Source organism: Mus musculus, chromosome 2, assembly GCF_000001635.26.
Source record: "Mus musculus strain C57BL/6J chromosome 2, GRCm38.p6 C57BL/6J".
NCBI classification, from domain to species: domain Eukaryota; kingdom Metazoa; phylum Chordata; class Mammalia; order Rodentia; family Muridae; genus Mus; species Mus musculus.
The window spans coordinates 145,917,412-145,945,218 of NC_000068.7; the positions used below are offsets into that span (position 1 = coordinate 145,917,412).

The 27,807-nt window shown below is 43.2% G+C and overlaps 2 protein-coding genes across 8 annotated transcripts in view; one reads left to right on the forward strand and one right to left on the reverse strand.

The window, feature by feature from the left end:
• Positions 1 to 70: 70 nt before the first annotated feature.
• Crnkl1 (crooked neck pre-mRNA splicing factor 1) lies at positions 71 to 17,289 on the reverse strand. The gene is made up of 14 exons (NM_025820.3): positions 17,143 to 17,289; positions 15,402 to 15,554; positions 14,835 to 14,926; positions 13,859 to 14,017; positions 13,123 to 13,289; positions 10,710 to 10,888; positions 9,365 to 9,535; positions 8,097 to 8,288; positions 7,304 to 7,363; positions 6,433 to 6,513; positions 4,361 to 4,600; positions 3,186 to 3,287; positions 2,329 to 2,577; positions 71 to 1,189 (listed from the first exon to the last, which is right to left on the reverse strand). Exons 1-14 carry the CDS (start codon positions 17,191 to 17,193, stop codon positions 1,013 to 1,015), a joined length of 2,073 nt encoding a protein of 690 aa, NP_080096.1. The 5' UTR covers positions 17,194 to 17,289; the 3' UTR covers positions 71 to 1,012.
• Positions 17,290 to 17,345: 56 nt separating this feature from the next.
• The window catches only part of Cfap61 (cilia and flagella associated protein 61), a 280,279-nt gene continuing 269,817 nt past the window's right edge, over positions 17,346 to 27,807 (forward strand). For 2 of the 7 annotated variants that reach the window (NM_001369121.1, NM_175280.3), the window contains exons 1-2: positions 17,373 to 17,429; positions 22,429 to 22,580. In NM_001369121.1, coding sequence (NP_001356050.1) covers positions 22,438 to 22,580 — 143 coding nt within the window. In that variant the 5' untranslated portion in view covers positions 17,373 to 17,429; positions 22,429 to 22,437. Of the gene's footprint in view, positions 17,430 to 22,423; positions 22,581 to 27,807 lie in introns of all 7 variants that reach the window. The other 5 variants (XM_030252249.1, XM_030252246.1, XM_030252245.1 and 2 more) reach the window with 5 other exon arrangements.

Here is a 27,807-nt window from a genome sequence, read left to right on the forward strand (position 1 = left end):
GAGCACCAACAAGGATGTTACTGTCCAGTGCCAGTGCCTTCACTGAGCACACAATCACTGTGGGCTTTTTGGACTCCTGTTGTTTAATGACAACTGTTAAACATCAGTTGTTAGAATTCACACATTCTGAGGCATGTTGGGAGATACATAGTTTCTAGGCAACTATAACTGCAGAATTCACAAAGCTTGGGACTGGCAGTAGTGCAATGGTGAATCATACTTAACACAGACATTTACATAATAAATCCAATAGGACACTGCCTCAGCATCCGTGAATGCAGGCCATTGTTTTCTAAACAAGCTACTACAAAACTTAACTAGTTTGAGAGAAAAACTGAAGCCAAACTAAAATGTTCCTGACAAAGACTTGGGGTCAAAAAATACAGTCACTATAAATCTGTTCAGATATTCAGAGAGAAAACTAGCCCAAGTCCATTTAATTCTATGAGAAGTAGACACATGATGCTAAAAGGCAGTAGGGGCAGGGGAAGGTGTGCTGTTGGAACAAGATTGACATCAGCATACTCCTTTTCTAATGGAATCATCAAAATGAGGTGCCACCATACTACTGCTTGTTTGAGAAAACTGAAAATCAATGGAAACGTACAGCCACCACATGGAGGTGTTAGAGTTGGACTCCAGTTTTGTGGTTTTAGAGACATGAAATCTAAAAGTTTCAGATTCATGAACACCATCATGATAAACCTGTGTCTATTCCTGGAGAATGGACCTTGAACACTGAGTTTAGTCTGCAGTTCGACCCAACGTATGTGCTAAGCACATGAACTCCATCTAACAAAGACAATAGGAGCAAATGCTAGAAATGCTCGGACTCAAGTAACAAAACTTAGAAAAAAATTCTTTTACTTGCAGTTTCTCACCCATAGTTAAACCCAAGAGCATTTTAAAAAATAATTCAAAGATGCCAAACAACTCCTTACTGAGTAAATACATAAAAACATTTAGGAGTCAAAGTTCTAAACTGTTCATTTATAAAAAGCAATTATAACATTTAAAAAGATGAGGATTCACTCTCATCAATGTCCTTATCTGGATCCTGTTCGGCAGCTTCTCTTTCCTGTTGCTGTTTCTTCCACAGCTTGGCCATGGCCAGGAGCTTGAGGTTAGGCTGGTTGGCAGCATCCTCTGGGAAGATGTAGTCATAGTATTCTTCCCACCCGGCGTCAGACTGCAGAAATAAGTACATGAGGTCAAAGGTGAGCAGACAGAAGCTGGAGCCTGCTTCATTCAGAAGGCAGAAGAATGAAGACTGTGTCTGGGGAACCTAGAGTCTCAATTCAACCATGGTGCTGTGGAAAGTAACATCAGATCCTGCCGTAGATGGAACAAAGGGCTGAGCCTAAAGGAGTGACTGAGCCACCGGGCAGATGAGGTTACTGCAGCACTACACTGGCTCAATGAGAATGAAGGACCAAGTGGGAGGAAGCTAAACATCTAAGCACAGCGGCTCCACGGGCAGTGCCTCCACTGCCTAAGACACTCAGTGCCTCCACAAACCTTGCAGTCGTACATTTACAATGTAAAAACGTGTGTTTGAGGGGCTAGAGGGGTGGCTCAGCGCTGAGAGCACCTGTTGCTCTTACAGAGGACTCAGGTTAGGTTTCTGGCACCTGCATGGTGGCTCCCAACCACCCAGTAGCTTCACTTCTAAGGGGTCCAATATCACTTTCTGATCTCCAAGGACACCAGGAATGCATGTGGTACACATATACCCATGCATGCAAAGCATTCAAAATAATTTTTTTTAATTTGAGTTTTTACTTAATATTTAGTAGCAGAGGCCACATAGTGTGTAGTATTTGGACTCCTAGCTCTTCTCAGTTCCAACTGAGCATGGCTATTATTTCTAAATATTATCTTAAAATGGAGGCTTTCCTCATCTCCTACTTTCCACCCCTCAGGTCCAGGCTTTTAAAAACATGCACTAGATCATCTTCAAGCCAAGTCTCTCAAGTCCACCCTTATGAGATGCTAGCATTCTAGACATGTGTAAAGGTCTTCAATGATTCCCACCAAACTTGCTCTACCCTACAAAGCCTCAGGATTGGTTTCCCTCTATAAGGTGAAGCTCCCCCACCCCACCCCCATTCAACAAACAGCAGCTTCATATAGTTCCTAGACTCCACCTTCACTCAGAAGGCTCTGCCCCTGCCCTGTCCTAGTAGCTGGACTACAAGGGGCTCCTTATCCAGGTTGCCTGCATCTGCTTTGAAAAATTCCAATAGTACTCCAAAGCACAGATTGCAAAGTCAGATGCATTTCTACTCCTTTGACATGGGGGGAACAACCCCGGTACTGGGCCCTTACCCCATCGTCGGCCTGGACCTTTCTTCTCTTCTTGACCTTTTCTGGCATGAGTTTGTCTACTCTCTCCTTGTCTGATACTGTGCCAAATTCATCTTCAAAACTTCTCCAGGATTCCAGCAACATAAGCCTCTCTTCTTTTTCTTCACAGTTTCTCATGGTTTTGTTAGCTTCTTCATAAATCTGTCTGCATTTAGCCACACTTCCTTCTTTCCCAGACGATAACTCAAACTGAGCAAAACTGATCCATACCTTACCAAAAAAAAAAAAAAAAACAGAACAAAATTAACCATGTCAGTCACCCAGAAGAAACAAACAGAGAACATAAAGTTAGTTTCTCCAGATCATGATGTATCTACTGATAATGAATCACAGATTGATACATTGAGCATACGCCTCAGTGTCAGTGGAGAAGCAGTCTTCTGCTTTTAGATGTTAGATGTAGTTTTTTTTTTTTTTTTAAGATTTACTTATTTATTTTATGCATATGAGCACACTATAAGCTGTCTTCAGACACACCAGAAGAGGGCATCAGATCTCATTACAGATGGCTGTGAACCACCATGTGGTTCCTGGGAATTGAACTCAGGACCGTTGGAAGAGCAGTCAGTGCTCTTAACCACTGAGCCATCTCTCCAGCCCCAACATAGTTTTAAAGTTATAGAAAAAACTTCTTTAACTCTGTGATGCCCAAGAGATGCATGGCAACATAAACAATGATCTGGCAGGTCTAAGCTTAGTATTTGTAAGTCCTCTGGGAACAACAGACTCTAAGAACAAAGTCATTTAAAATAGTTTGTCTACAAACATCAAAACTGCTGTACAAACAAAATGAGAGACTATTTAAAAAGTAAGGATACCTTGACATGCTGTGTTCGCTGAAGCAATTGTCGGTAAAGGTTTCGTGTTCTTTCAGTTTCTTCCTGCTCAATCTCAAAATCAATATATGATTTCCAAAGTACCTAAGAAAAATAATGAATCAATCTTAGCATTAAGAAAGCCACATGCCCCTGTAGTTCAGCCATCCTGATCTATAACCAGGAATAAAGACTTTCACTTAACAATTAGATTGCATGTGGATAGATGGTAATACTAGCATTTAGAAGCTTGCCAAAATGTAAGTAGAATTTTACACAGGAAAAATGGCTTTGGATTCAGGTTTATATTTTCTTTTTAAATGCTTAATATAACCAAGACTTGTCAAGAATTCCAGGTACTTTCATTGATGCTGCCCATGTAGCTAACTTTTAGGAAGAAGATTGGCCAGATTAGCCACTGTGCGTTCTTACCCCATACCAAATTGGTATTAAGCTAAAAGCATTAAAGATTTATTTAATGTATACAAGTACTCTATCTGCAGGTACACCTAGATGCCAGAAGAGGGCATCATATCACATGGATGTTTGCATGCAACCATGTGGTTGTTGGGAATTGAACTCAGGACCCCTGGAAGATCAGCTAAGCCTTCTCTCCAACCCTGAGTTCAAAATCATTAACTGCTCATCACAGTCACAAGGACAAAAAAGGGCAAGGATGAGGGAGCTGGCAGTGTAGTAGAGTAGAGGAAGTGTGCCACAGGTGAAACCAGCAGCGTAGGAGGCTCTGCTCTAATGTAGGGTCACGTTAGTACAAGACTGACCGGAGGCTAGGACAGTCCTGTGGCTTACCTACTGAAGGCAAGCTGCAGCAGCAGACTAGGAAGATCAAGGTCCAGGCAAGACTACCCTATGGGGCAGAGCTATGTAGTCTCCGCCCCCATTTTCCTTTGTTCCAGATGTGGGGCCTACAGCTGGTTCCTTTCCGGGCTTGTCCTCTTCGTCCCCTTACCCTTCCCTCCTTCCCTCCCTGTTAGCTGTGTGGGGATTGCTGCTGACACTCCCGTTCACTTGCTTATTCAACAAACAGCAGAATCCTAACCAGTGTGGAAAAGACTATAATATTATAATGGCTGGATCACTTTTATACTTTGTTTAGGTGGTTAGCTAAGGGGGAATACTTGAGAAGTATCTAAAATACATTCAACTTGGGATCTCACCTCTGGCATATCCAAGCGTGGCTGGCTGATGGCTAATTCATAGATTGCCCGAGCTCTCTCAATATCACCAAGGATTGTCTCTAATTCTGCAAACTTAATCCATGAGGTACAATTTTCAGGTCCAAATTCCAAAAACTTTTCATAAAGCTTCCTGCATCTGTCAAATTCTCGAAGCTGCAGTTCCAGTTCTATGTATCCTTTGAATAACTTGTTCTTCGGACATTTGCCTATGGAAGTTCCCTGGAGAATAAAAGGGCCAAGGCCACTGTTATACTCATGGTTCAACCTTAGTCCGTGTGAATCTGTCCCAGAAGCTGGAGTCGAGTATGGCAGGCTTCTAGTATGGATGCTGTGCTATCATACAGTCTGCTCGCTCATCAGGCACTCAGCTGACACTGGGGGCCTGTGCTCACTGGGGCCTCATTAGCTACAGGTAATACTGCAGAATTCTACAACTACTGGGTTTTATACCTCCCCAGAATCCCCTAAAAATATGGATGTTAAGCATACAAACCTTTAAATAAAAGGTAATCAAGCCTGATTTTCTACTGCCCACAGGAAGCAAATAATTTATCTGAAGGAAAACTGTATGTATACACAGTAATTTATCCTATTTGAGACATGTTATGAAAAATTATGAGGAAGGTGCATTCACACTAGTAATTCCAGACTACTAATCTGGGGACAGATCTAGTAACTGGTAGCTATAGACATTTCCCAGATTTTTTTCTTTTGTTTTGAAGACAGGGTTTCTCTGTGTAGCTCTGGTTGTCTAAGAACTCATTCTGTAGACCAGGCTGGTCTTGAACTCAGAGACTTGTCCTGCCTGTGCCTCTCAAGCACAGGGATTGAAGGCCTGTGCCACTACCAGCTTAAGTGCTGTCTTTGTATCTCTTGACAAGTTCATACACAATATACCTTGATTATATTCACCCCCAATTCCCCTCTTGTACTCTCCTGTAACAGGTACCGCCCACCTTCATGTCACCCTGAGTACAGGTACTACCTGAGTACAGGTAGTTTTGCCTATATAGCACCAGCAGCCCATCAGCAACTACAGCCCTGAAGAAAATGACTTCGTCGTCCTCAGCAGTCATCAGCTGTCAATAGACCCCTGCTGGAGGTGGAGTCTCAGGGGCCCTGTCCAATTCTTGCAGGATGGCTTGATCTCCTGCAAGTCTCCTGCGGGCCAGTGATGCTGCTGTGAATTTGAGTTACAGTCATACCATGTCCAGAAGACACTTCCCAGCACTCCTCCCTACCATCCTGGTCTTACTTTCTTCTACCTCTGCTTCTTCAATGGCTCCTGGGCCTTGCGGGGATATAGAAGGGGGCTTTACTTATGTCCCTCTTAGTATGAGCACTCGGCAGTCACTTATTCTCAAAGCACAGCCCGGGCTCTGAGTTTTCTAATATGTCTCAGTCTACACACACACATACACACATACACACACACACACACACACACACACACACACACACACACACACACACACACACACACACACACACACACACACACACACACGGTACCATTTCTGTTGCTCCCGGGCTCTGAGTTTTCTAATATGTCTCAGTCTACACACACACATACACACATACACACACACACACACACACACACACACACACACACACACACACACACACACACACACACACACACACACACGGTACCATTTCTGTTGCTCCCATCCTCCTGAATTCTTTTTCTTTTCTTTTTTTGAAACAAGGTCTTGCTATATAGTCCAGGCAAGGCTGGCCTTAATGGTTATACCACTACACTCTGCTTTCTTGCTTCTTTTCAATAGAAACCATACAAACCTAAGTGTGAAGATTTCTTTGTTTTTTGTTTTTAAAGTGTTTACTGTAGAAAGGCAGGGGAAGAGAGAGCGGGAGGGGGAGGGGGACAGGGACAGAGACCGAGACAGAGACGGAGAGGGAGAGAGAGGAAGTAGAGAAGTAGAGGCCAGCCATGGCCATGTGGAGTGAGGGGGAGCAAGGGAGCAAGTGTGAAGATCTTCACTGCCTCATAAAACTTAATGAAACATTCCAATCCTTTCTTTACTTACCAAAGCTCTTCTGGCAAATGGCAGATTTTTCTGTCTTATTTCAAACTGTGCATAATATAACCACATTTTGGCAAATGTGAACTACAAAACACAAGCACAAAAAAATCTGGTTTAAGAGGTGCATTAAATTTAAATTAACCAAAGGCTACTGGCAAAATTTCTGGGTGAGGGGGGATGCATTTTATTTGTTTTAAGCTAAGATGGCATTTATCAACAGGAGGCTGGTGAGATGGCTCAGTGAAATGATGGTACCAGCTGTCAAGCATGACCATTGTATTTAATCTCCAACTCCCCAAAGCTGTCTTCTATGGCATATGCACAGCCCTCCTCCCATAAATAAAACATATAATAAAAACCTCTATATACACACAGATGATGACCCAGATAGATACTGTACTGCATATCATGTACATGGCAGCTACTGCTTTGAATTTTTATGGGCTGCTTATAAGTTGGTAAATATCCTATTTCTAAGAACTCAACTCAGTCAGTACTACCAAAGCAGGACTTTTTGCTTCTCATTTTGGGAAATGCAATAGAGGTAGCATTTTAACATCTGCAAAGAAGCCATGTGTTCAACCACACAAGCAGGCTCTCAGTTATCAGAAGACCCACTTGGACTCTCCATGTCTGTGTTCTATCTTCTTTCTTCCAATCTGTCTCTCTGAATTACCCACAAACCACCCTGGATTTCTACACTGGTAACTGCATTACTGACTTGTCGTAACACGTTACTGTTCTATGAACTAGGGTGTTTCCTCAGGCAAAGACCATCTCTTGTTTAATATTTTCATGGTGCTGCTCACTTGAAAATTCAGTTGATACATATAATTTTATGTAGTAAGACAGGATTTTGGCCCAGCAAGTGTACCTTTTTGTGAGGAATTAGTTCCAAAGACGCTTGATATACCTGTCTTGTTCTCTCGGGATCCTGCATTAAGATGATAAATAAATAAATAAAGTTAATGCTTATTTCATCAATTAATTTCATGCCTGTAGTGAAAACAGACCTCCATTTCTCAAGGTGATATTTTTAAATATTGATCTCATTTATGATAAAAAATAGCACCTACTTTTGATCATCAAACTTTTTTCTAAGAGTAACAATGTGGCTATCAAAGTTTGAATGCACAATGTAGAGAGGCCTTAGCCTGCCAGCAGATAGTCTCAGATGAACAGAAGACAGTCTTTACCCATTACCTACTTCTGGAAATGCCACTTGATTTTTACCAATCTGGCCATGATCTTTATTTGTGATCAAAGACATTATTAGGTACTATATGTAATTAAACTGCTTCACTGGTCCACTGTTTTAAATGCTAGCTACCTTACTGTACCTCAACGTTTTAAGATAAAACACCATCAAGTCTTTTTTTTTTTTTTGATTTTTCAAGACAGGGTTTGTCTGTGTAGCCCTGGCTGTCCTTGAACTCAAAGATCCGCCTGCCTCTGCCTCCTGAGTGCTGGAATTAAAGGCGTGTGCCACCACGCCCGGCTACCACCAAGTCTTAACAGGCATAGTTTGAATGATTTAAATCGATGGATTAAAAAAAAAATTAAAACTGTCTCAAAGATTGTAGCTATCAGTTACTATGCAGAGCAGGGCAAAGCCATGATACTGGGTAAGGAAGGTACTCACGGCTGCCCCACATTCACCTTCTCACCTTGGCTTCCAGCTCTTCATAGAGTGCATAGTTAACCCAAAGGTAGATGTAGCGCTTCCAGTGTCTCTTCTCCTGGATGGGTGGCACATTGGCAATGGCTCTCTCATAGACTTCCCGCACAGTGTCAGCTTCCGCATCACTTTCCACCAAGCGTAAATAATCAAACCATGCATCATAATTGTGTGGATTAGCCTAGAAAAACCCCCAGCTTAATCAATAAAAACAGAACCAAGAGCCAGACTTCACAGGCTGTCAGAACTGTAAGGAAACATCAAACTTGCTATATTTTAGCACTTTTTCCCTTAAGATTTTTACCTGCTATCTCTATTTAAAACATCATCCCTAAGATTGTACAAAAGGAACATAAAAGGTTGCTGGCTAGGGACCTTGAAGCAGAGACTCTTTCCTCTGCTGTCATCATGTAACAGAACTGCTTGATAATGACATTCCATTGTTTCTAAGACAGGGTCTCACTCCATATCCTAGGCTAGCCTTGAACTCATAATTATCTTGCCTTGGCCTCCCCAGACCTGGGACTACATAGGCTTGAGCTACTTACTGTATATAGCTTTGAATTTGTATACATGTATTTTTACACATATGGCTGTATACCATTATGATAATGAAATTATAATGGGTATATATCAGACTCTAAATCAGGGAACCCACCTTTCAAATAACAGTAATTTTTTTTCTGAACACATTTTACTGACCTACCACTTTACTTAACACCAGACTTAGTCCTTTGATAGAAGTTATCTCAATCTGACTAAGCAAAAGATATACAGAACAGTGAGAGAAAATCCTGCTACCTTTGACTGAAGTCAAAAGGATATATTACAGAGATAAGAACAGAACTGCCTATTGCAGGTCTCTTGCTCATGCCAAGCAGGTGTTTGGAACCATCTCTGACCCTCCCATCCTTTTCCAAAAATGAGCTCAAATATATGCCGTATTTCTTTTCATGCATGGACTTGATATGAAACCTAGGCTGGCCTCAAACTAACAACTTTTCTGCCTCTATCTCCCAAGTGCTAGGATCCACATTTCTTCAGTTTGCTATCAGTTAAAGGTCTTTGCACCTGGGAATGGCATAGTAAATCCAAGTATGGCTTGCTCTTCTTCCTACCAGCCACATTTACTCTAGTTTGTCTGAAACAGCTGTCAAGTCGGCTAAGGCGTCATCAAGAGAGTAATCAGTAGCCCCACTTGCTGGTATGTGCGCAGGCCAGAGAGCTCTAACATGAACCTTCTACAGCAGTGCCCACCTTCACTTCTTCTTCATACTGGAACCTCCGTTTGCTCACGATGATGTCTTCTATACCCCTCCGGTCACCAAACTTCTTCTCAAAGATGGTATAGTTTTTAAAGAGTTCTTGGGCCTCTTGTTTTGAAATCCTATCCAGGGCATATTTGTAGATAACTCGTACCCTTTCAAACTAAAAGAAGGTAGGAAGATTATCATCTAAAACATAATCTCATTTTACTCACACCTTGAGAATAACTGAAACTTATTACTTACAAATTAAATTTTGAGGCCCTCGATCAGAAAAGATTCATATTTAATAAAATAGTTCTATATTTAATAGTTCTACATTAACATTTCCCTATTTAGTACTGTCATAAACCTTCTCCATCCTGGGTCCTCTCCCAGGCTGGTAGGCAACATCTCCACGGCATGCCTGCTCACGCCCAAAGCCCCATGAGTCTGCTTTGGTTCCTCTCGTGCTCTCCTCTCCTTCCATGACTCTTTGAACAAGTGTCAATCTATTTTTATCTCTTCACTATTGCCCTTTTCTCCTCTACCCTGCTGCTGACCCACCTTCTTTTCTAAATCTCATTGGATTCCCTGGTTTTACCACCTGCCTCCTTGGTAGGTAGTGCTGATGATCAAACCCAGAACTTGACTTGTGTTCCCAAGTGCTCTCCTACTGAGCTACATCCTCAGCCTTCCCCTGGCTTCACTCTTGCTATGCCCCTACCCTTCTCCAAAGTACTTTCATGAACTAGCCAGAAGCTCACTAAAATATTGTCCAGTCACAGTCCCACTTAAAACCTTCTAATCTGTGCCTCCTAGAGACAAGCTGACCCCTCCAATTCTGACGCCTTCTTTTCTGTGTACACCATGGAAGAAAAGAACTGGCTTATTTGTGGGACAATCTGTTTCCATTCTACATTATCTCCTTTGCTTGGTTGCATTGGTTCTTTGCCTCCCAAGCTCACTTATCTATAAGACCCTTGAATCAGGATACCAAATGACTCTTCATCAGGTTATACATGTACTTCTGTGTTTCCGAGAAAGGTCTATGTACTGTGCTGCCTTCAGAGTCATGCTTCTACTGCCTCAGCCTGAGTCAGTCCTCAATTTTGTGAGAGTTGGGGTTGGAGACATGTGCCAAGACACCTAACTCCAGGTATTCATCTTTAAAGACGTAATTTTCACACAGAGCAGAATGAAATTAAGACAGTTACTGTAATGATCACTCAGCTCCAATGTAGAGCTCAGCAATACATGCATTCAGTTCCGTATTAAATTATGGTTTTTCTCTAGAAAACATTTTCTCTATGGATAAGCAAATAAAATGAAACAGAGATGAACTCATTGTGACTTACTTCTTTCTGGTTTTCCTCAAATTTAGCAAAGGCCACATAGAGGTGTTCGTCCATATGCTCATCCCCAAAAAACTCCACCGCTCTCTCGTAGACTTTCCGCGCATGAGCAAAGTAAGCATGCTTCTCTTCAAATCTTGCGTACTTGATCCAGTTTTTCACAGCAGGGTGCACGAGCACAAGTACGGGCAGGGAGTGAAGGAAAGAGCAGGCAGGACAACGCGGCTAAGCCAGTAACAGGCTGAGGCTGGCCCAGTGGCAGTGCGCATGCACAGCACATGCCAAAGGTTCAACACCCACACAACAGACCCCCACTCTTACTAACCTCCCAAACTCCAACAATTCCAAATACAAGTGGGGATGAGCACACACAAAGGAGGCTAGCAACTAACCTATAGCCTGAGAGGTCACCTTACTCTTTTGACCTCCCTTCAACGCTGACTCGGTATTGTAGCAGTGGGACAGTCTGAAGCCAAAGAAAACCTCAACCCAGTTACAAACCATGTGATCTTCAACAAAAATGTCTGTCTCAGTTTTTTTCATGTGTGGAAAGGGAAAAATACTATCAACTTCACCCATCATTGCTTAATGAAATGAGGAAATGTTTATAAAGCTTAGCACTTTCTGGCCAAAAGAACATGGCCAATAAAAAGCACCTATTCCATTAAATGCTCATTACAACAGTCTACTCACAACGAAAGAACAAACTGCCACAAAAAGAGAGCTGCTATCTAAAGCTAAAGACAAATCTTCAATTGCCATTTATTACCAGAGCACATCAGCCTTCCCTGAAGAAGCCAAATCATTTCCACAGGGAAAATACACTCAAGGGGAGCAAGGATGTTAAGACCATCAGCTCTGAGGTTCATTTCCTGGGTCAAATACCCCTAGTGCCACCACCTGAGACCCTCATCAAGTTGCTTAATCAGTTTCCGCACTTGCTGAATGGGGTAGTTCCTGCACTTCAGGGTTTTCCCAAGCACTGACAGTAGTAAGAGCTCAGGGTCCCATCAGCTACAAACCCAGTGTTCCTCAAGCCTCTGCTAAGCCACTATGGAATGAGTAGAGACAACTGAAGATCTTAATGTTGCACAGCAAGGTTCTCACTGCTTACAGCAGCTCTGGAAAGCCAGTAAGAACTCTCAGCCACTGAATGCCAAGCCACTGATCCTAGGAGGAATATGCGTGCACACATCTCCCACAGACCAGTGTTAAATTCTAAAGCCAGCACATCCTATTTTCTTGTGTGTGTGTGTGTGTGTGTGTGTGTGTGTGTGTGTGTGTGTGTGTGTGTGTACGCACAAGCACATATGGGTGCAAGAGGCCAGAGGCTGACATCAGGTATCTTATTCAGTTGCTCCCCACCTCATTATTTGATATGGGGCCTCTCACTGAGCCTGGAGCTTACTTATTCAACTAGACTGACTAGCCTAAAGGCCTTGGAATCCTCCTGTCTCCACCTCCCCAGTGTTGGAATTACAGATATATGCTGGGTGCAGCTTTGTAAATGCGTGCTACAGATCCAAACACGGGCCTGTTGTGCACCAAGTACTTCGGCAACTAAGTCATCTACTCATGTGTTTGTGGCTCAGAGCACCAAGCAACTAGCTTTAGGCTGTCCCTCTCTCTGCAGGTGTCAGAACCTTGATCCACTGGTTTCAGAGAGGGAGAGCACTCCTTGTGGACACAGTGGGTTGCTCCTGACTTCACACTCAGGCATCACTATATACTGCTGAAGTAGACTTCAGCCATTGCTCTATACATGTCTGCAAATGACTGCTAAAGCATAGCAATTATTGAGAACTCGAAATAAATTTCAGTAAGTGTGGCAATTTGCAAATAAGGCGCCTCTGGGTGATGAGCTTCACAGATCCGTTTCTAACAGTGTTTTCACAAACACCATCTTCCACTTGTTAACATTGGTCTGTTTTCTATAGTGCTGAAGCCTAAACTCAGGGTCTCAAAATATGTTAGGCACATGCTCTATACATGAGTATATACCTAGACTTCACCATGTTTAGTTTTTAATTTTTCTTGTATAGAAAAGACACAAAGGCTCAAGGAACTAGATGACTCTGGAGTCATTTATTAGCTGGAGTCGCAGCTAGTAAGCAGTCAACTCTGATGAGCTCCATTAGCAGTGCCAATGAGCAATGCAGACCTCTGGTTCTAGCAGCTAGGACTTTGTGCAAACCCAAAAACGAACCCACAATATCTCTGAAAAGACTCAAATGACCCAGTCTACACATTTTTATTTGACCAGTTTCTAACCCTACAGAAAATTGTCAAAGGGACGAAACTTGCCTTCCTAGTTTCCAATGTCACATTAGTAGCTACATGTCTTTACTGTGACATCTTTTTGGGAGGTAGATACCCATGACAGCCATGTACCACTAATACCTTATTCAAAGGATATAGCGTTCATAGATGGTGCGGGCCCGCTCCACCTCTTTGTATCTCAGCTCGAAGTTGATGTAGGAATGCCAGGCCTGCTCCTCAGGCTGCCATTCCATCCAGCGCTCAAACACCTGGCGGGCACCAGCAACGTTGCCCAACATCTCCTCCATGTATGTGTACTTATACCTGACAAAATCATCCAAAGACGCCTGCTGTGGTCAAAATGACTCAGGAGGAAAAGTAACGCTTTGACACTTCTAACATTTTGTTAAATGAAAGATTTTAAGGTTTTTTTTTTCTGTTTTGTTTTCTTTGTTTTTCCAAGACAGGGTTTCTCTATGTAGCTTTGGCTATCCTGGAACCAGGTGGGCCTCTGCCACCTAAGTCTTGAGACTAAAGGTGTGTGCCACCACTGCCTGGTTGATTTTAAGTTTTATCTTTCCAAGATGTTTAAGCAAATGTTTTCTTATTAAAATATAAACCTGAAAAAGAATTATCCATAGGGGAGGAAGGCTTCATTAAGAAGTTTCTTATGAATAAAAAATTGTACTAAACATTTAAGTTTGATTACATAGCCATGGGACATTAGAATTATGATTCATAGATTATGTGACATTAAAAATCAGTATATATATTTTAAAAAAATAGAATATAATAATCAACACATACAACTATTATAATTGCAATAAACCTAATACCCAATCAAGTGGTATTTGCTAGTTCACAAAGACTGCTTTGTGCAATGAGCAGCTTACCAGAACTGGTTGACGCGTGGCAGAGTTGTGATGGCACGGTCCCAGATGTTTCGGGCATGGTTGACCTGGCGGTTCTTCATCTCCATTTCTGCATATTTCAGCCAGAGGGTAATATTTCGGTAGTCGACATCTAAAGCACGCTCGTATATGGATCGAGCCCTTAACAAATAAGATATGGAGAGCATCAAAGGCAGCAACCGTGAGATATGCAGCAGCCACCTCACAGTAGCTGCAATGTCCTCCTGTGTTGTTAGGCATCTATCTATCATGGGCCACCTTCTGGTCATAAAAAGAGGAAAAGCAATGATGTTCTCAAGTTATCGTACAGTCTTTAGAGACAGCATGCAATTATTTCATAAGGTCATGAGCAGTATAGTCAAGGTCTAGACAGGAAACACAGTGAGAAACAGCAATGTTTGGTGAAACAGGCTAAGTTGCAGGAACTCCAGAACCAAGAATGGGAGAGATAGTTGTAGTTTGTTCAGAAGTCAAGGTTGGTAGAAAAGGGCACCTTCAAGGGGTCAAAGCAGAGAGCAAACAAATGGCACAATAAAGAGCAATGGCTCGGGACTGGCAAGGACATGGTCACAGCGGAACTCGGGCAGGAGGGAGAGTGCAGAAAGGCTGGCTGGCCAACAGGAAGTGACGGCCACCCACAATTTTTATCTTGACAACAGATTTCAGGAGAACATTTCTATTTTTGAAACAATTATTTTGAAACAATATTAAATTAACACAGGAAACAGATAAAACACTGTTCTTTAGTGACAGGAGTACGAGAGCAGCAAGACTCATATGTAGACCCTCCCGAGACACTCCACAACCGTCCTTCCCAGTACCCACTGCCTCAGAGGGCTCCATGGAAGAGAAGCTGGAAATTACTAGCACAGTACAGGTCCATGCTTTACCTTCCTAGATTTCATGTGCTCATTTACTCACTCTTTGTAGACAGACACTATAGTCATGGCAATTTTACCTTTGAATTTCCTTTAGACTTTCCTCCCATTGTGCGTATTTTATCCAGTTGCTAATCACAGTCCTATTTTTTCTTATGTTATCTTCAAAAGTCTGAAAGGCAAAGGGGGGCGGGGAGCAGTACAGTAAAGAGAAAACGACTTTGCTTTTCCTTATGATATACACTTCTCGTTTTACTCTTCCTAAAAGAAATTATATCCTAGATGCCAAGGAACAGCAGCTTTCCTCCAGAAGGGTATCAGTGACAGGTGTTTCTCTAAAGTTTATGGAGACAAGAAAAATGTAGGGGTAGCTATTGCAAGATTTTGCTGTTCTCTGTAATAATTAACGAGTACTTTAATATATTCTACTCTCATTCCTTTTAAGAACAAGAATGTTAAAACACCTTTCAAGATTACCTTCAAGTGCTCAGTAATTTATAGAACTTCCCATATAACTTCCATAATATTCGTGGATTAAATAATTCCCAATATTCGCCTGAGGTCCCATCACATAGGCTCTCTGGGAGCTCGTTCCCACTGTGGGCAGCAACTGGGACAGGTTGCACAGTGCATTCTGACGGACTCACCTTCCTTTTCCGGAGTTTGTAATCGTTTAATTCTTCCTCATCTGTGATCTTCTGCTGAGGTGGAGGTGGGAGGAGCTCGAGTTCTCTCTCTTTAGCTTCTCGGAGGAGCTGCTCGGCCGTTATCTGCACTTCGGCCGGCGCCTTGTTCTTCACCTTTTAAGACAAAGAGACATTCCTATTTTGGGTAGTGCTCTCCACACGAGATTTTAAAACCCTTGTATATTTTCCAGGACATAAACTTCCTAAGAATGGCAGGGTGGTGGCACACACCTTTAATCCCAGCACTTGGGAGGCAGAACCAGGTGGATTTCTGAGTTCAAGGCCAGGCTGGTCTACAGAGTGAGTTCCAGGACAGCCAGGGCTACACAGAGAAACCCTGTCTCGAAAGAAAAAGCCCTCCTAAGAATGTGCCCAAGATGCCATCTTTGAATAACATCTTCAATTCTCCATGAGGGGCAGGGGGAAAAAAAAATCACACTCCTTCCTCTTTATAACCTGCTTAGAGAACTCCTCTACATATTTTAATCCTTCTAGTGGACAAGCTGGTTTTCCATGACATTTTAGGCCAACTGAAACTTGTTTTTACTAAGTCTCCATCATTAGCCTGTAAGCTTTTAGAGCACCTGAAGCTATAGTTCCAACACAGGAGCTTAAAAGTCAAATGTGTTCAAGTGCAGATGGACCCTAAGTTCTAATTGGCCTTTTTACTGCTGTGATCGAACATCACCAACAAAAGCAACCTGCAGAGGAAAGAGCTGACTGATTGGCTTACACAACTGGACCACAGTCTTCATGAATGGAAGACACGGCAGGAAGCTGGAGGCATACCAGCTGTGCTCAGTCTGCTCTCACAGACTACACCAGAGCCCCTGCCCAGGTGTGGCACTGCCCAAGTAGGCGGGGGGGGGGGGGGCGTCCACATCAATTGGTAATCAAGAAAATGCCTCACACACTTGCCAGCAAGCAAGCTTAGGGACGAATTTTCTTAGTCCAGATGCCTCCTCCTAGATAACTTTATCTTGTGTCAAGCTGTCAAAAACTTAGTCAGCATGCATTCCCTGGCTTTTATGACTCAGGATAGGGGTTTGGGAGCGGGGGTAGGGGGGAAGCTACCACATCAGACTTTTACAATAATTACATGTGGAAATAAGAACTTGTCTCAAGACAAAATGGCCAAATCAGACTTCCAGAGAATGACTGTATGTGATGGCTAAGTGCAAGATTTGACACTTATTAAGTATTGATGAAGTATCAACCACAGTTGGAAATATAACAATTTACTATCTAACCTAAATTTTATGCCATTGCCCAGAGCCTATCCTCTGCCATTCTCTTCACTGCCTAACTTTGATGCAGCCTAAGTGTTAACTTCCTTCACAAAGTTTACCCTCAAGTTTACAGGCACCCTTCTGGCTCTTGCCCATGGCATATCTACACTACTTGGATACATCTATCTGGGTTGCCATTTCGCTCTCTCTCCAGTTTTAGTGGAGCACTCTTGCCCGGAGTAAAAGTAGGGGATCCCCAGAGACTAGCAAAGCAAACAGTTTACCGAACCGAACCGATGCTTTGCAACCCTGGAAGGAAGGCTGGGCAGACGCGAGACGAGCTCGGAGTGACAAGACCCTGCGCCACCTCACCGACCACCTGTCTTCTTGGACCGCGGCACAGAGATCGCTGTCTCGAATCTCTGGTGCCCGACACCGCAGATGCTGTTCGGGGGCTCCTCCCGGTCGCCTACCTTGGCCACTTTAGGAATGCGCTGTTTCCCGGCCGCCGTGGAGGCTGCCATGACTGCAGCCGTGGAACTCGAGCGATCCTGGCCGACAACCGGACTTGAGAAAAGCACTTCGAACCGGCCGGCACAACAGAGTCAGCCACAACAAACTAGATACCGGAACCGGAACCGGAACTTGCGAAGACGACCTTTGACCGCCTCACCAGTCAGGGGAAACGCCGCGTCGTTTCCTTAGCAACTGTGTGCGCGTCCTCTGTGGAGACTTGCGGCTTGCTGGAGCTGCGGGTGAGGTGGGTAGGGCGGGCTGCGCCGCAGGGATATAGGGCTCTGGCGGCGAGGGCTCATCCAGGTCTATCTCCGGGATGCGTGCAGCTGTAGGCCGTGGCACCTTTGAGGGGCGTAGAAATCCATTTCAGGTGTAGAAACTCCGGGGAGAAGGGAAAAGCACCGAGGAAACCCTGCAAGCAGCCTGGGCAGCGGTGCATTCTGGGATTTGTAGTCTTTCGAGTTCCCGCCCCCTCGCCTTAGGCTTCCCCGCGATTGGACCAAGTTAATAATCTTGAAATGTGGATTTTTTTAAAAAAAAAATCAGAAGAGGTATTTTTGAAACAAGATGTTAGAGAAAGGTGGAAATTAGTCAGTAGCAAAGCACCTACAGAAACTGATCAAATTTTTAGTCTGTAAATTTTTTTTTTTTTTTTTTTTTTTTTATTTTCCGAGACAGGGTTTCTCTGTATAGCCCTGGCTGTCCTGGAACTCACTCTGTAGACCAGGCTGGCCTCGAACTCAGAAATCCGCCTGCCTCTGCCTCCCAAGTGCTGGGATTAAAGGCGTGCGCCACCACGCCCGGCATGTAAATTTGTATTATCTCAATTCTCTTATCCTTAATATCCTTAGCTATAAAAGGATAAAAGTATCTATTTCCTTAAGATTAAAGAAAAAAATCTGTCTCTGTAAAATACTCGCTAGATGTTAGTACGTATAATATCTGAAGTACATTAAAAACAGTGATTTAGCATATAGTTAAGATAATTTTTTAAAATAAAAATTTTGGAATTGACAGCAAAATTGGGAAGGTGAGCTTTTCCTACTCTTTCCCCACCCTCAAAGGACTTTCTACGATCCATCCCCACCCCGTGTCAGTTACAAGAAACTGTTAGAGTTTACTTTTGTAACAGTCTTGAGATTTAGGACAACGGCAAGATTTTTTGTTTTGTTTTGGAGACAGGGTTTCTCGGTGTAGTCCTGATTCCCTGGTTGTCCGGGAACTCACTCTGTAGACCAGGCTGGCCTGGAACTGTCAACATCCTCAGGGTACCTCCTGTTCATCCTCCCCCTCGAGCCTTTGTCCATCAATACTCCTTTTTATCAAGCATTTTGTTTGTTTGTTTTTTAATTCCTTCTTTGAAAGTTTTGCGTCTTAATCATAGCCATTCCTCCAGCTTTCCCCAGATCTACCCCACTCCCTATTCACCCAACTGTGTGTCTTTTTGTTTTTTAACCTTTGAAGACTAATTCGTATTGCCCAGATATTCTTGGATATGTGGTCTACTGGAGCTTGGTCAACTTACCAGAATGTTATACTCTTAGAGAAAACTCATGCTTTCCAGCAGCTAAAAAATGACCAATTTCTCCACTGCCAGGTGTGGTATTGTGTGCCCATCTCTCCATAAGGGGATTTGGTCTGGCTTGAGTTTGCACAGGTTTTGTGCTGCGCTGCTGTGTCCAGATGTTTTCTGTAGTCGTCCACTGCCTCTTGAGCGCACACACTGCCTCCTCTCTGATAGTGAGAGCCTTGGGGGCTGAGAGAGTGCGGACACTGGACTGAGGTAGCAGGGATCGATTGATCTATTTTTTTTTAATGTCTCTGTAGTTCTTTGTAGATGGTTGGAGTCATATACCTCTTCAGATTACTGTCTCTCATTTAGTAACGTGCATTTACGCTCGTCATTTATTAGTGACTTAATTAAATCCTTATGAGTTTTTTGTTACAGGTGGTGATGACGATGATTTGTTTGTTTGTTTGTTTGTTTGTTTGTTTTGGTGTTGTTTGTTTTCTGGTACAAGGTCTTACTGTGTAGCCCTGGCTGGCCTGGAACTCCCAGAGATCTACCAGCTTTTTGCCTCCCAAGTACCGGGATTAAAGGCTGGTACCACCACATCTGGCAATAGATAATTGTTTTAAGGAATTTCCATACTTGCCCAACTCCTAGTATTTGGGGAAAAAAATAAGTATGCCATGATATCACTCCTACTCTCTCTAAACTTTCTTTTGCAATTTTTCCAAACTACAAATGAGTATAGCCAAAATCAAAGCATTTGCCACAGCTCTAAACCATGTCATCCAAATATTCAAAATCATCTCGTTTCCCAAACATTAAATACACTGAAATTACTTTTGCTGTGCTCCTAAAGTGAAACCACCCGACAGGCCAATAGCTGCTAAGATAAGAGAGTGGGGGAGAGGAAGCTAGTATCCCAGGTTTTGGAGATGTTGCCTAGATACCAAGGTCTTCTTGTCTTTGCAACATGAAGTGCTTCTATTCTGAGTCCATGGTTCCACTAGGCAACAGCTGGGCAGCGCTAAGGACGACGGCACAGGTTCTCTAGATAACCACCACGGTCACCATAACACCAAGGCTACACAACACAGACCACGTCACACATAGGGATCTGCTTCTCTCCCACTGTGCTCTGTGAAAATCAAAAGTCCTTGTACCCAGCTCACACGGCTTGCTAAACGCCTGGGCAATGGAAACATCTGGACAGCTTCACTGGTCAGTTATTGTTGTAAAATGGGAACTGGTTAAAGAAAATGAATATTTTGGCATCTCTGATACCTCTCCATTTCTGTAAGCTTGGGCAACATTGAGCCATCCCCAGGAGCTATGTTTGCCTTGAAGGTGCCGATAAAACTTCTCTGTAAGCCTGTGCAGTTGATGGTGGGAAGGCCACTGGAGGACTCCAGCCTGTCACCCTGCTATCTTCCCAGGGTCTAGTCAACTCCATCTCACACTTTTCACTGAAGATTTGCAGTTAAGGGAAACCAGGACCGGTTTGATCTGAATCCCTGGGGAACAGTGACGAGAGGGAAGAGAGCTCACGGTGGGGAATGGCAGAGGCAGTGCTGGCTTGAGATGCCAATGGTTTTTATTTCTGACTGCATGTGTATGACCTCAGCCAAGCCACTGTTTTCCCCGGAGGCTTGGTTTCTTCGACAGGGCATGAGCACAGTCCGTTTCATCTTCAGAGTCCTGCAGCATTCAACTTCTTTGGAATATCTAAGCTTAAAAAAAGTAACAGGATATGTCTTATGATAAAAGTCATACATACTATGTAATTCCGTTTATATAATGATTAAAAATTGGCAGAGATCAACTGCATGCTAGAAGTCAGAACTGTGGTCATCAGTGCAGGAGACTAAGAGTTGCCCACAGGATAGCTTTCTATATTGTTCTCTGTGACCGTGCCAAGCTGACTTCCCTGATTTCAGTTGACCTATTAGTATGTAGTAATTCTTCCCTTGGAAGGGGAGGGAGGGAGGGAGGAGCAGAAGGAGAAAGAGATATGGAAAGAAGAGGCAGACAAGCTTTGAGATGTTAAGTGAAAAATTGAAACCATTTTGTGGGCTACTGTTGCTGTTGGCAGCATTTTCCCAACTTTCTGGAACCCGGACACGCTGCTGTTGCAGCCATTAGAGGGTTCTGCTGAGAAAGACTGTGGAAAAGATGTGTGTATTAAGGAGAAAGTAAGTCTCTGTGATGGACTTCTTCTAAGCCTTTGATGGATTTGCTAGCTTTCCACTTTTTGGACAAAAATAATGAGCTTGTAAGAAAAAGTGGTTGAGCCGGGTGTGGTGGTGCACGCCTTTAATCCCAGCATTCGGGAGGCAGAGGCAGGCGGATTTCTGAGTTCAAGGCCAGCCTGGTCTACAGAGTAAGTTCCAGGACAGCCAGGGCTATACAGATAAACCCTGTATGGAAAGAAAAAGAAGAAGAAGGAGGAGGAGGAGGAGGAGGAGAAGGAGGAGGAGGAGGAGGAGGGAAGAAGAAGAAGGAGGAGGAGGAGGAGGAGGAAGAAGGAGGAAGAAGGAGGAAGAAGGAGGAAGAAGGAGGAAGAAGGAGGAAGAAGAAGAAGAAGAAGAAGAAGAAGAAGAAGAAGAAGAAGAAGAAGAAGAAAAAGAAAAAGAAAAAGAAAAAGAAAAAGTGGTTGATTTGAACTCATGATTCCAGAGGGCTCTGTCCAAAAAGAAAGAAGAAGAAGAAGAAGAAGAAGAAGAAGAAGAAGAAGAGGAAGAGGGAGAGGGAGAGGGAGAGGGAGAGGGAGAGGGAGAGGGAGAAGGAGAAGAAGAAGAAGAAGAAGAAGAAGAAGAAGAAGAAGAAGAAGAAGAAGAAGAAGAAGAAGAAGAAGAAGAAGAAGAAGAAGAAAAGAAAGAAGAAGAAGAAGAAAAAGTGGTTGATTTGAACTCATGATTCCAGAGGGCTCTGTCCATCCCTGCTCACCTTGCCCTGTTGCTGTGGGCCTCTGACAGCAACATGATGGGAACTTAGGACAGTGGAAGTCTGTTCACCTCATGGTGGCCACAAAGCAACAAGAAAGACAGCAAGGGACTGGGGTTCTTCCCCTACAAGAGCATGCCTTCAGTGATCTATCTTTTTCTTAAATGTTCCACCATCTCCCGGTAGTGACTCAAGTTGTTGACTGAACCCTTAATACATGAGCTTTTGGGGAGACATTTCCAAGATATGTCCAAACTCGTGGTTTGGAATAGGTTTGGCACCTAGGGTTTCGAAACATGGTAACCCCTCAGGAAAACTCTTTAAGGAAGCTTATGCTTTCTTGTTTAAACTTTAGATTTTTGTCTCATAAAACCTTTCAAGATTGCTATCTTTTAGGGTTCCAGGTTCCATAAGAGCAAACTTATTCAGAATGTGGGGATGGACGTCAATATTTTCCTTATAACACAACTGTATTGCTGCCACAGTGGGTTAAGTTATTCAACAATCCCTTTCACTATCTAAAGCAGTTTTAAAACAGTTGTGGACAGTTTTAGGCAGGCCAGTTCTCAGTTCTTTTTCTAGGAGAACAGCATTTTAGCAGGTTTGCAATGACAGTTGTTATAGCCAACCACCTGAGGAAATGTGGCCCCTGAGTGCCCCTTGAGCACCCCTGCACAGGTGTACTCCGGCCACATGAAATTAAGCAACTGTCCAGTGTTGTATGTACTGTGATTGAGCTAGCCTGTCATCTGAGATGAGTAACAGACTTCCCTCTCTCTCTCGAGGACAGGAGAGGAAAATGTCCATCCTCACGTCCCCCAGAGGGAAGGTCGAGGTGGTACACTGCCGAAGAACAGAGTCCCAGGACATCTTCTGTATCAAAAACCTCGTTAGAAAGTTTACTCAGAAGCTGTTTGGGAGGCTCAACATAATCTATTTGCTGTAAGTACATAGCCAAGTGAGTTCAAGAAGGCTTGTCAGTTTTACTGCAGGGCTGGGGAAGTGTTGCTTAGAGACAGAGCTTTTGCCCAGCACACATAAGGCCCTGGGCTCAATTCCCAGCAAGAAAACCACTACCACCATTTAAAAAGCTTATCACGCACCAAAAAGGGAGCCCACTGCCTTGATCTCATGGCAGTTCACTGCACAGTGACAAATGCCTAGCAAGAAATCTAGGGGACAACCAACCTCTCTGTCCTCTAGTGGTGTGTAAATTGAAGACATCTCATGGGCTTTAGAGTTAAGCGAACTTGAATTGAAACCTCAACTGACCCACTCATGGGTACAATCAGCTGGGGTACATTATTAATGTGACCAAGCTTTGAGAACTTACATCAGGCTCTGTGCCTACCAGGATTATGTTATTGGGTTACTCCGACCATTCTCTGAGGTACCAGCTGTTGTTTCCATCTTATGGATGGGAATGGGAGGCTTGCAGGAGGTCAGGCTTACAGAAGTGGCCGAGCCCAGGTTTGCTCTTCTAAACTTGAAAATGTGAACAAATGTTTTTCTTCAAAGATCTTGTTCTGCCTGTTGTATGTGTGTGTGAATGTGTGTATACACATATGTATATATATGTATCTCACTTATATCAATACATCTATGCATGTCTCTCTCTATACACATACACACACACACACACACACACACACACACACACACACACACACACACACACACACACATATATAGATATGGAGAGAAGGGTCAGTGAGCAAAGTGCTTGCCACACAAATCAACCAAAAATCCAAACCAACATCAACATCACCAAAACCCAACAAGAACCACAACAAAAAAACCCCAAACAAACCCAACCTCCCCAGGATCTCCAAAACAAAACTGGTACTGGGGAAGAGACAAAAGGACCCCAGGAGCTTGCAAAGATGGCAAAGGCCATGTCTCAAAAAGTAAGATGGAGTACGGCTGAGGAAGATACTTAACATCAGTCTCTGGTACATGCAGGAATGAGAACTCTTGGCTTCATTGACAGAGTAAAGGAAGAAAAGAAATAAAATTATCTCAATACCTGATTTAATATAACATAATAAAGTATAATATACTATTTATATGTATTTAACATAAGTATATAATATAATAATATCTAATAAATTTAAAGTTATTCTTACTTATAACTCAACATAAGAACTCCCTTAACATGCTGAAGCTATAAAACCATTTCATGCCATGATAATATATGATGTACGTATGATGGCGTACACCTGCAATCCCAGGACTCAGGAGACTAAGGCAGGAGAATTGTGAGTTCAAGGCCACCCTGGGTTACATAGGAAGACCCTTTCTTAAAACAGCAAAACTAAAGTAAAACAAAACGGTACATGTTGACAGCTGAGAAAACAAAATAGATTATTTATTGGCAAATGATTTATTCTTTGTTTTTGTCCCATTATTTATTCTTTGATAATTATGGACATGTATATAATATGTCTTGTTAGCCAACTCCTCCTTCCCACTCTTCCTAGAACATCCCTTCCCACCCTCATGTCCATCCGTCCCTGCCCCTCCCACAGCCCTTTCCATTTTTAACCTACTGAATCTGGTTCTTCCTGCCTGCTGGGATGTTAACATCCTGTTCCCTTGACTTTGTATAGTTAAACCTCCCTCCAGTAAGCTCATGAGTACAATGGCCTCGTTCTGGCCAAAGCCAGTATTTCAGAGAACCTCTGCCCGTCCTCCTCACATTAACACATACTTTGATTTTCTGTGGATGGGTGAGATCAGAGATGGTTGTGAGCCGCCGTGTGGGTGCTGGGAATTGAACTTTGCTCCTCTGTAGGAGCAGTGAGTGGTCTTAACTGCTAAGCCATCTTTCCATCCCTCATATTTTTTCCACTCTCTCTTCCATGGTGTTTCTTGAGCCTGGGGTGGTTTATTCGCTATGTAGAACATCAGAAGGAATATGTAAATAATAATTAGACTTAACATTGACGTTTAAGGTTGCCAGCTGCCAAGTCATCAAATTAAAGTAAACTGCCATTTTCATAAACAGAACTAGCTGTGGATAGTTTGGAAATGTCAGACATCTACACTTATGCCAAAGAATATAAAGTATCTAGTCTAAAACTGACATGATCACCCCTATGTTCTTGGGGGATATTGTCAATTTCTGAAAGCTATTAAGGAAAAATTATATAAATCAAGGGGGTTACTGCCTTTTAGATATGAAGATTTAAAGTCACAAATGGGCAAAGCCAACCACCAAGGATTGTTTGTTGAACTTGATAACAAAACTCTAAATTCATGTTGGAAAGCAAAAGACTCGAACAAATCTGGAAGAAGGAAACTCAATAGACATGTTCAATAAAGATTTCTAGGTATAACTCTGGGGATAGTATAGCGATGGCCAAGGTATTGTCAGACCTTGATTGGCCAATTTGAATCCTATAAAGAGACCCATGTATGCTGAGTGTAGTGGTGCAGATTTTTAATCCCAGTACTTGGGAGGCAAAGGCAGGAGAATCTCTGTGAGTTCGAGGTCAACTTGGACTACATTGTGAGTTCCAGGACAGCTAAGACTATGTAGAGAGACTATCCTAAGTGGGGAGGGGGAGAGAGAGAGGTACCCAGTGTGTATGAGAGCTTGATGATGAAGACAAGGCAGAAAGGGCTTCTGAGAAAGGCTGTGACCATTTTCTAAAACCAGTACAGATAAGACAATAGATGTACATAGCAACTTCCCACCTTACAAAGTCTGGAATTAGTTTTGGATGAATTTGTGACTCCAGCATGGTTAGTATCTAACACTGAGGGTAGACCTGCAACTAAGTATCTTGTTTTTCTTGGAGAACTGGCCTCCTTGGGCCATAAGCAGATACTTTAGACTTAGTGTAGCCTTTGCCTGCCTTCATCTCCTTCCACCTCAGCCACGCCAACAACTCCATCCTCCCATCCTAACTTAGGTCCATCTTCACTCTGTTCCCTTCCAACATCGCAAACTCGCTCCATCTGGCTGGAGCAGGTTGGGCAGAGAATGTACGGCCTCTTCCTTGGTCCTCCAAGGCAGGATCATTAATTGGGTATTCAGACAAGGACTGCAGAAAGTGTGTGTCTTACAATTGAGGCCCACCTACAGATCTTTGTCTTTTCCTGAAAGCTTCCACAAACCTATTTTCTCAAATCCTGTACTAATTAAGCCATGTGCTAATTCCACAAAGCTTGACATTCCGCAGCCAGTTAGCTCTGAAGGTAAGCGGGATCTTGGAGCAATTTTTACTTCCTCAGTTAGTAGATAGGAAAGTGCAGCTATGCCACGTGGAAAGGTGTGGTGAGACTGCAAGTCTATATGTAAGTCAGACAAGGTGACACAGTGCCTGTGATCCTAGTACTTGGGAGATCGAGACAAAAGTGTTGTGGAGTTCAAGGCCAGAAACAGTCATGTTAAAATGTGATCCTTATAAAGGTTATGAGCAGCCTTAGAGGCCAGCATACTTCAGGAGGAAAGGTAAATTTACATTTTCATTTCCTGCAGCATCAAGAACATCTGCTCCCAAACCCACCCCTCTTTCATTTTGCAGGCTAATTCCTGGCCCTTTGCCAGGCTGACCTGAAGGCCTAATGACTGATTCTTTTTTGAGACATTTCTCAAAACAGTGATTTCTTTTCTCATCTATTTAGGTTTTTTTTCCCCTGATTCACAAAGAAATGAGTAGAACTGACCAGGATAAAAAAGGAGCAGACTGGCCAAGGCAGAAGAGTCAGGGCGGGAACTGAAGCTCCCATGCTGGAAGCAGACATCACACAGTGGCCTGGATGAGCAGAGCCCCATCCCAGCCTCCCGTCTGCGTGTGATGAATCCAGTGAACACTGAGGTCTCTTGCTCACTCGCTTAAAACGGAGCAGAAAGGACGCTGCCTCACTAAGATCCCCACCAAGTACTCGTGAAATAAGTTTTGCCTGCCTCTGGAAAAGGTTCCCTAAGCCAGTGGAACAAATGAGACACTTGTTACTCCGAAGAAAGTAGTTCTGGTTTCCATTGCTGGAATTCAATATCCTTGAGCTTTAATGACATTTGTGCGAAATACATGCCATACATGCATCTATCACGTATAGACTCAGACATGCTATGTACATGTATTGAAGGTCCCAATAGCCTGTATTTGAATGGTTACAAAGAACAGTTTAAATCCTATCTTTAAAAAGCATGACGTCTCTTACTGCCATTTTCTCCCCCCCCACCCCACCCCAGCATGGGTTTTATCCTCCATAACCCCACTTTTGATCCCAGAATGGTTTTTATCTGTCCCTAGCAGGGCACAATGACTAAGGGGCAGTAACAAATGGAAATTATGTACACAAAAGGATAATGCTACAGAAGTCTCTTTTTATTATGGCAGCTATTTGGAAATTATAGTGCATTTTCCCCATTGAAACAAAGTTGTTCCTGGCTGGCTTCCCGGGCCAACCCACAAAAGCTTATTTAATCCATAATGTCTGTGCAGTATGGCACCGTGTTAATTGTGCTATAGAACCCAAGCACCACCCTACGGTTCCCATGGATAAATGCATTTCAAGTTAAAATTGAGATTCCAGGAACACTTTGTCCCTTGCTCCCCCACCCCCACCCCCAGGGCACTGGCAGCTCCCTGTCCTCAGTGCTTGCCCACCTCTTCCCACCACTGGTGTGATGGTCATATCTGATCCGTGCTGTTTTTTGTGTGATGGGTGTTTTTTTCACATGAACTAGAAGGATGGCTCTCAGGTAGGTTATGGCCTAGGGCAGAAAAGCCCAAGGGAGTTGGAAGAGGAAAAGTCTTTGTTGATTGAGAGGTTATGGGCTTGCGTTTTCTTCTCAGTGGACCCCTTACATGGATACTATATTCCTGAAATCTACAGGACCTTTCTTTCATTACACTTGCCTTGGGGAGGGCTTTTGGACCATGTGTATCCTGGTTTATTGCCCCCATGGCTGAGGGGGAAGATCTGTGTCACTGTAACTTCCCATGAAGAGGGCCAGCAGTGGTAGGTGCTGGCATCACCATCCCCAGGACAGTGTTTCCTAAAGATGTCCATATGCATAATGGACTCCAAAGAGATCTCACTGCATGCACGCAACTTTAGTTCGAAGATGTTTTATAATTACTTCCCATTGATAGCAGAGGAGAATGTTTTCCCATTTGTGATAGAAACTTCCTGATAAAATATTTTTATGTAA

Bases quoted from the DNA above. Each gene is read 5' to 3' on its own strand.
- Crnkl1 (NM_025820.3), bottom strand. From the start codon at position 17,193: ATGGCAGCCTCCACGGCGGCCGGGAAACAGCGCATTCCTAAAGTGGCC. The intron at 14,927-15,401 runs GTGAGTCCGTCA...TTTGCCTTTCAG, and splicing joins ACAAACTCCGGAAAAGGAAG to ACTTTTGAAGATAACATAAG. The intron at 2,578-3,185 runs GTATCCTTACTT...TTTTTTGGTAAG, and splicing joins AGCGAACACAGCATGTCAAG to GTATGGATCAGTTTTGCTCA.